The sequence below is a fragment of the Xenopus tropicalis genome, chromosome 8 (assembly GCF_000004195.4).
Source record: "Xenopus tropicalis strain Nigerian chromosome 8, UCB_Xtro_10.0, whole genome shotgun sequence".
Lineage (NCBI taxonomy): Eukaryota > Metazoa > Chordata > Amphibia > Anura > Pipidae > Xenopus > Xenopus tropicalis.
The window spans coordinates 45,853,892-45,862,763 of NC_030684.2; the positions used below are offsets into that span (position 1 = coordinate 45,853,892).

Below are 8,872 nucleotides of genomic sequence, written 5' to 3' on the forward strand. Positions count from 1 at the left end.
GCTCTAAGACTAAGCCAACAAAGCCCAACCATGCCCATTGCGCCTAATACACATGAACATCTGCCCAAGTGCCAGCTACTTTGTGACTGACAAATTAAATTACATATGTATTTATCTTACACAATACACAGCTTTCTCAATACTTACCTTATGGGCAAAACTTTATTATTATGAGTTTTCTTTCAGAGCTGCTAATTTTGCTTCCCATATTATTTGTTCCATTACACAGGTATAAAATGGAATTTCCCTAACCCATTTCTCTAAACAGAGGAAACTGTATCACTCAGTAGAGGTACAATAGATCTGTCCATATAGGAAATATAGGTAAGAAATGTTATACCTATTACATTTCTAATTACAAAGAGATTGCTGTCACTTCCACAGTAAATTGGTACCTCTGTTAAGTATCAGCCAAAAGCGGTAATTCAGGTTCATATGACTGAGTATGCAAATGGATGATGTCATTGACTCATTTTAACTTGCCCTAGGCTGGCCATTAAACCATCTGATGCCTATTCTATTCGTGTGACATCACTATTGTTTTTCCCCTGTCTGGTGAGTTTCTGAGAATTTCCGGAAAACATAAGCTTCTGCCAGGAAAGGGCTAAGGCTTTACCCTAAGGTGCACCTTTAAAGGGGTAGTTAGACTTCAAATGATTTCTTAGTATGATGTAGATCAGTGATATTCTAAGGCAATTTACCCAAATGCATTGGTTTAATCTAAGACTGAAAGATAAATAGGAGAGGTCTGAGTAGAAAAGCACGCCAGTTTATAATGTACCTGCTCTCCCATATAGTTAAGGCACAGGACACCTGTGCAAAGTGTAATCAGACCCTGGGGGAAAAGCTCTCTCGCGCCCCTTAGTGCTCTTTTACCAGTTCCCCAGGTGTAAGTAAATGACCCCTTACAAATATTTAAAATGATACCTACTTCCATAAAAAGCTGAGTTTATAGCCTGCTGGTTTGTATGCCCTTACTGATACCCGAAGAAAAATATTTTAAATATTCTACATTATATAATGAGTAACTAAGCAAGAGCAAATATTTCCTTAGGCTATTTAGGTGATGATCATTCTCTGACCACTTACAAAGGCCCATTTATAATAAACATTGTCAGAATAAATTAGGAAAAATAGGTGAAGTCCTCTGAGCACTTTTGCTGTTATTTTCATCTTTAGTGGTCTCTTGGATTTATACTTTATATAAAGTATATATGTTGTATAAAGTAAATAGAAAGTACATACTACTGCCAGACTTTCAGCTCACCAGGATCCTGAATTAAAAACTTCATTTTTACACTGGAATTTACACCAATATTTTACATGTCAAAAGACTTGCCGGAAAGCCACTCAGAGGGAGTAAAGAGCAGTAAAAGTGCATTTATGAATATTGCATGAGCTGCGCAATAAGTCTCTATGCAGTTTTTCATGACGCGGTTATGTCAGCGATTCCTTGTTTCATAGTTTCACACACTGGGAATTATATTTCTGTGCAGCATTTACATCACTTTATGTGGCCCTGAGTGTTCAAAAAATGGCGCTGGAGCATTTTCCTATGCTCGTCCCATGTAACTACTTCCCTGCGGCGTTTCCCATTTCAGTGAATGGAAGGAATCAGGCACAGACAATGGGTTTTTGATGGTCACATGTTTGTGAGGAATGTTTTTATATTTCTGCCTTATTGTGTATTAAATCTCACTACAGACACATTTTTAAAATTGTGGCCTCAAACCATTGTTAGTTACATTAAAGGGCAAAGCATGCTGGCATTGTAGTCCAGTCACATATGGGGACCCAGATGGGGATTCCATCAGGATCATCCATGGGTTAGTAAAATGCTCTTGTCTTTGATTTATTAGTTTATATTAGTTAGTTTATATTAAGGAAAAATCTTCCTGAAACCATTCATTTTGAGCATAATTGAATGAAAAGTAATGAGACTACAAATAAAGAGCCTGTAAATGTTTCTCCATGTAGAATCTGCCTGCATGACAGAGTGCCCAGAGCTTTAATCACTGTCAGGCTCAGGACAGATCTCACTGGTGGAATAGCAGAGCCCCTCCTCTCTATACAATTTGTGGCATTACTGCCAACACTTTATTGTGTTATTTATTGTAGGCCAGGCTAATGCCAGATTTTATTATGCCATTATATTACACCACCAGGGCTGGTGTTACCCAGTGAACTCAAAGGCACAAATCCAAATAGGAAAAACATTTCTGGAAGTGGGATAGAATGCTGTGGCAAATTATGCCTTTTGTTTTTTTTTTTAAGCTAACCCTTTTTTTTAACTCCTGACTTGGGAGGGAAGTGGTTAAAAAGGGATCAGTGTATAAATTCTTTGGCACAACTTGGTATGAGATAAAATACAAATATACCTTCTCTGCCTTATTATGTACCCCAGTAACCAGTAGTAAGTCAACAAAGCATAGATATTGCACCACAGGCACTGCAGTGTTTAGCACTAATACATTATTATTCACCCAACCAAATTAATCCATTTCCTTACATAACACCCAAAAACTCTGCAATTATAGTTTTCTGTACACAAATGTGTTATGTTTCCTGAATGCCACTTGGCCGAGTGGAAGCAGTTTGCTGAATCCTGTATCCTAACTGTCCATACAGCATCATCCTACAAAGTTAATTTACATCCTCAAAACCATCTCATCCCAAATTAGACCTATACAGACCTTTGTCCTACTGCAGCCAGTGGTTTGGGTTCTCCTGCAGTCTCAACAGTGAAACTAGTTAATGGTGTATGTGTATGGGCAGCCCCCCCATCTACGAAATGGCCACCAACATTCTTCCATTTTTCAGCGGGCAATCGGTAGTCTATGAGGAGCCCATATATTTCAGATGTTGCAGTACAGAAATGGTGGATCTCCTGCAAGCGGTGAGTATAAGTAATGATACTGTGGAATAATTTGAAAAAGCAATGTAGCTTAAATTCTCTTTTCAGAACACATTTTATCATAGCTCATTCTCAGATATACGTATTCCTCAATTCCTTAACCTTAGCCTAAATGAAGAATTAATGTAGGACTGGAGCAAATCAAGGAGCTAAAATCTGTGCACTTTAGCTGCAAATCCAGTAGCCATAATTCTGTTTGGGAAGCCCATGGTGCCTACTCCCACACCTCCTGTTGAAAATTGTTATTATGTGCATGGCAGGCTCCCACGATGAGATGACTTTTCTGTCTGTGCCACTTTTCATGGTTACTATATACTGGAATGTCAAAATGACATTTAATGCTTCTGGGAGTATATTTCTGTTATGATTTATCTTTTAGCTACTGAAGAAAGACCAACATCAACGCCTTGGCACCACTGGGAAGATCAAGGAGCACCCTTTCTATGGATCTATCGATTGGGTGAAACTGGAAGAACGCACAGTAACATCACCTTTCATGCCCATGGTGGTGAGTATATGGCTGAACCAATCAATGGGAAACTGCTGCTTTACTGTTAGAGTCCGACCTATGCCAGAATTAATCTTTACCCAAGCAGCACGTGAACCACTGCTCGGGCACATCCACTCATTACAGGTCACTTTTAGTTTTTTGCCCCAGAGAATAGATTTAAAAAATTCCTACAAAATTAGAGGCATATTATTGTTAAGTAGAAACAAGTCTAAAGATCATTTTTTTTTGTAGTGTTCATTTGAGGACTTCAGTGACTCCACTGGAGAATCCTCATCATTTGTGTCAGTTCCCAGTGAAGACGACAGTAATAACACCGTCCTTGAAGGGTTCTCTTTCCTGGATCCCAGTGGGCAGGAGTAAGTGTTGGCTGCAATAGGACATCCATGGCAGTCAGCTATAGACATCGGCACCATTTCTGAAGAACCTTTACACTGCTGTGTGGAAGCTACCATCGCCTTCTGCTGCATCTGCCTACATAGAACATCTGCTGCAGAGTCTCTTGTACTGACTTCCAAGTAAGGAGGGTAAAAAGGAGGTAGAAAGTAGCACATAAAATAGGTAAATAGGAGTTTAAGATAGAAATATAAAATATAATATTGGTTAGTCTAAGGGTAGAAGTACATTTTATTCTTCATCTGTGCATACTTACTCTGCACGGTTACATTCTGGCAAAACAAAAGACCAAGTCAAGAGTAACATGTTGCACTTACCTCTGTCTGATCAGAGGTCAAATCAGATCAGTTTTAATTGGACTGAGTGTCACCTTTAGATTAATTGCCTTTTTTCGCCCCACCTGGCTGTTTTATGTGGCCCTTGGTGAGTGTGTCTGACCATCCAGCCTGATTAATTTCCATTTTCCTCACATAGTAACTAAGACTAAGGGGTATATTTATCATGCTGTGTAAAAAGTGGAGTGAAGCATTACCAGTAATGTTGCCCAAGGCATCCAATCAGTAATCAGATTTCAACAGTAGCAAAGCATCTATTGGCTGCTATGAGCAACATCACCGGTAATGTCTTACTCCATTTTTTACACATTGTGATAAATATACCCTTTAGTATGTTACTAAGTATATTAATAAAAAATTTGGCCTGCGACTTAGCCTGTGTTTTAGATTTCGGCCCCCTTATGTGATTGAGTTTGACACCCCTGGTCTACTATAACTTTTGTATTTTCCATCAATAACTATATATCTGCATCTTTGTATTCTCCACAAAAGAACAGTAATGAGATTGTAACCACAGACTCGAGTGCATGCCCTTTACTTATAAACAGAAGATGGCGCTTAGATACACTGCTGCGCTGCGCTGCTTTTTTATCTTGGGGTTTTCTATAAGGCCACTTCACAAAGTTATAGGCTATGCAAGAAGGGAGAGGAGAGGGAGGGTTGATGCAGGGCAGTTAAGAGGGCTTTGGTGCCAGGGGGGGTTTAGTTCCCCTTTAATACAGGTACATTTTCACACATAGAAAGCAAGAGTAATAGGATTTTAATAGCTACAGTCACACATAGCCATAGCCAGGGATTGTTCCTGTGTTTGAATTAACAGGCACTGAGTCGGTCTTTGCTCATACTGAACAAAAACAGACACTTGCCATGACATTCCAAGCCATTAAGTACACCCATAATATGTGTTCTCCTTATGATAGACACCAGGGAGCCAATGTTCATGCCAGCATGTATGTTTTATTGGGAACAGTTAAGTCTATGCAAGCAAAACAATAATAATTTAACAAAGCTAAGCAACACTTTCAGACTAGGTTTCCAGCTTTTCAAATAAAGCTTTAAATGTGATGAAAATAATCAACTAAACATATATATATATATAAATATTTATTGGAATTTTATTTCCCTTTAATTGTAAAAAGAAAAGAAAGCTCAAATTTAATCTTGATTTTCATCAGTAGGTCTTGTTAAAAAAGTTTGGCGCGTGATCTTCAAAATAATTGAACTCGTCAGTTCCAGCCACAAGGACAGTTGCAGGAAATGTTCTGGGACGTTCCGGATCCTGTGAAATGAAATAAAATGTGATTGGTTTAGCTGCTGTTGGTATTTAAGTTGAATATTCCAATCTGCCCCAGAAGCAGATATACAGTACTGCGATGTTAGATTTAACAGTAGATAGTTAACGGTAGATAGTAAATGTTCATCATGCTTCTTCCATCTTTTATAGGGGTAACCCACAAGGTTACATTCAGGTGAATAACTAGAAATGGCTGAATCTTTAGCACAATCGTTCTTGAGGCACCTACACATCAAATATTAAAAAAGAGGATCTGTATGCCTATACACTTATGAGCCTATTTTCTTGTTTTTTTGTAGATCACATGAAATGCATCTTTTAGACTAATACAGTTAGAGACAAGAATTCTAAAGGCCTAAACAAGGCTTCCTTAGGTTGCCTTGTGCTATGTGTGTTTAAACTTTCCAAGCCTTTAGATCAAACAGATCTTTAGATCTGACTGGGCCTGGTTTCTAAAGCCATGCATCCCATTACTGAGGGGGATCTAAACCCATATACAAAGCAGAAATGTATTTTGGCTCACTGAATAGTATAATCATTAACCCTAGGTTACTAACACAGCAACTATCATAGAGAGTCAAAAGCAAAATATTAGCAGCCTTCAACTGCTGTCTCAGAAACAACTAAAAATAGAAAATGAATGCCAAATGCAAAAGTGATCAGAGATCTTTGAGTAACTTTACATCCCTTTTCTATTTGGGTTATGATCCAATTTAATCTGACAAGGAGTGTCCCTTTAAGAAAGATCAAAGAATGATCCATCTTTGGTCATACTGTTGTTGATATGGTTAGTGGTTGCTCCTGAAACTTTTAACCATCTGCTAAATCATTGAATATGTTCCTATTAGAATGTCAGCAAGAAAGTAGCCGCATTCCTTGTGATTTGTGCAAGGTAATAAAATATTTATTTTTAAACAAGTGACCAGTTAATGCTGCCTGCTGATTGGTTGCTATTGGTTGCTGCTCTTGTGTCATCTTAGTGCCTTTTATTAAATAAACCCCTTAGTTTCTCACCTTGACAGGATATGCAGTTGTTGGCACATAGCGGATGACAAATCCACATCTTCTTCTGTTGGACATGTTGGGTTCACTGGCATGAACTGTCAGCCCGTCATGGACCTGAAATCATTAAACTTAGGTTCAATATCTGTGCAATGTGCTGGGATATCATGTTATATTCCTACAGTGGCAAAATGTACACCCTCTATTTATTTAACCTAAATAGTCAATTACCATAAAAGATATTACATTTATTCTTATATAATAATTGTAAAATGAACTATTTGGAGATGTAGGTATACTCTCCAATACCTAAAGTTTTATCAAGACATAGCATCTATGCCATACAAAATGATTTATATAAGCTCGTAACTTACAGACATCTGCCCAGCTTTGAGGGGACACTCAACCAAATCTTCCACCTGCACCAAGTGCCGGGGTATCTCCTGGTTTGAAGTCAGTAAGTTTCCTGGGATTTCTGCCACTCTGTGTTCCAAAATGCCTTGTTTGTGGCTTCCTGTAAAATAGAACTTATCTGTTAATAAATTATTGTTGCACTAGATTGTTGCACAAAATACATACTGTTGCGTTATTAACAATTATGTCATTGTTAATTATCAGTAAGTACAAACTATAATACCTGGAATAACTTGTAGGACTCCATTTTCTGCATCCACATCATCAAATGCCAGCCACACAGAAGCCACGGGGCCCCCTTCAAATCCCCAATACCTGTAAGTACATAAGGAACACATAATTGATCTGTTAAGTAGTCAATCCTGTGTATATACAGTGTGCAGGTTACTTGGTTCATTTACTGAAGCAATAAGATATCTAGGTACTCACTTGATGTCCTGATGCCAAGCAACGTACGGGGCAGTGTTATCTTTGTGGGGGACGTCAGAGGAAGGGTATTTACAGATAAACCTGGAGTCGAGGAGAATAACGTTGGGCCCTAACACAGCAGTGATTGCATCCAGTAGTTTGGGATGAGCAGCCAGATTCATCACCCACTCATATTGCATGTGAATGTTGTGCAGGTTGTACTGTGTGTATTCCTTGCCTGCAAAATTAATAGAGAATCCTATAAATCAAGGTGTCTGTGCCTGTTATATTTAAACAACTGATGAGATACTGTAATTGTATCACTCTTTCCTTGCTTCTATCTCTTTTAATACATGTATATTTATCATTATTATTAACATTTATTTATAAAGCGCCAACATATTCCGCAGCGCTGTACAATAAGTGGGTTTCATGCATTGGACATACAGAGTAACATATAAAGCAATCAATAACCGATACAAGAGGTGAAGAGGGCCCTGCCCAAAAGAGCTTACAATCTACAAGATATATATATATCACATGAGCCATTAATAAATTGTAAAATATATGCTTAAAATGGTGCACAGTGATGTCATGAAGTAATAACTTGCATCATCACATGACTCATAAGAACTTGCGCATCATAGGAAATACAGTACCAAAATATTACATTTCAAATTACTTTCAAGATAATTCAAATTATACCCTGCCATGGCAGATAATTAAATTGCACTTTAGCTTTTATGTGCAACTTTGTTATTCATTTTACAATGCTGACATTTTCCAAACAATTTCCCTGAAAAATTAAGTCAGCTTTTAATATAGAAAGATATAACTGCAGACTTACCAAATTTGTTCTCCAGTTTTGCATGTTCCTTGCAGGCCTGATTGAGCTCGTCCTTCCCCAGCACATCAATAGCTGTCAGGAAGCCGTTAGCTTCATAAAGAGCCTTCAGCTGAGTGGCTTCTGCCTTCATGGCTCAGGGACAGGATTTTCTGCTGTACAGTAATGCTGAGATGTAGCTGGGATGTAGTCTACCTGGTTTGGTCTTACTCTGGCTTATATATACAGTCACAGACTGCAGCCCTGCCCTGGGGAAACAATAGTAGAAACAGGTTCATTTCCTTTTAAACAGCAAAAAGATGCGGGAAATCCCGAATGATTGTGCAAGGGCGGAGAGAGAACCAATTTAAAGTGTGATGTAATGAACTTAGTTACATAAAAATAACCTAATTTTATTATTGTCAGGTCTCCCTATCCTCTTATTAAGGAATTTATTTGAAGACTGGGTAGATGACATAGGAAGCAAGTTGTCCTAAATTCTTTCCTGTAACTTAAAAAAGTAAGAGCATTAAATTATTTGCATCCCTATGACTTCAGTGCTTATGTGTGTATCTGTGCTATTGCACCATTGTTAACTAATTCTTTAAAAGCTTCAGTGTATTTAAAAAGTCAGCATTATGGCCCCCTTTAATATGCCAAAATTTCCTGCTACTTCTGTATTATACATAGAATATATATACAAAAGTTATAGGTAGATACTGTACTGTAAGTTGGAAAATATCAGCAATTTTTTCAGTAATTTATACAACTTCAGCTG

At 37.9% G+C, this 8,872-nt stretch overlaps 2 protein-coding genes across 2 annotated transcripts; one reads left to right on the top strand and one right to left on the bottom strand.

The window, feature by feature from the left end:
• The first annotated feature begins 2,823 nt into the window (after positions 1-2,823).
• Positions 2,824-4,260, top strand: LOC116406583 (probable serine/threonine-protein kinase DDB_G0277449). Its single transcript, XM_031890855.1, has 3 exons — positions 2,824-2,896; positions 3,294-3,422; positions 3,657-4,260. The coding sequence occupies exons 1-3, from the start codon at positions 2,876-2,878 to the stop codon at positions 3,783-3,785; spliced, it is 279 nt and encodes a 92-aa protein (XP_031746715.1). The 5' UTR covers positions 2,824-2,875; the 3' UTR covers positions 3,786-4,260.
• An 830-nt stretch (positions 4,261-5,090) lies between these two features.
• On the bottom strand, positions 5,091-8,353 carry phyhdla.3 (probable alpha-ketoglutarate-dependent hypophosphite dioxygenase-like gene a3 [provisional]). Its single transcript, XM_002931801.4, has 6 exons — positions 8,119-8,353; positions 7,293-7,509; positions 7,087-7,178; positions 6,824-6,963; positions 6,462-6,566; positions 5,091-5,432 (listed from the first exon to the last, which is right to left on the bottom strand). The coding sequence occupies exons 1-6, from the start codon at positions 8,246-8,248 to the stop codon at positions 5,325-5,327; spliced, it is 792 nt and encodes a 263-aa protein (XP_002931847.2). The 5' UTR covers positions 8,249-8,353; the 3' UTR covers positions 5,091-5,324.
• Between the last annotated feature and the right edge of the window lie 519 nt (positions 8,354-8,872).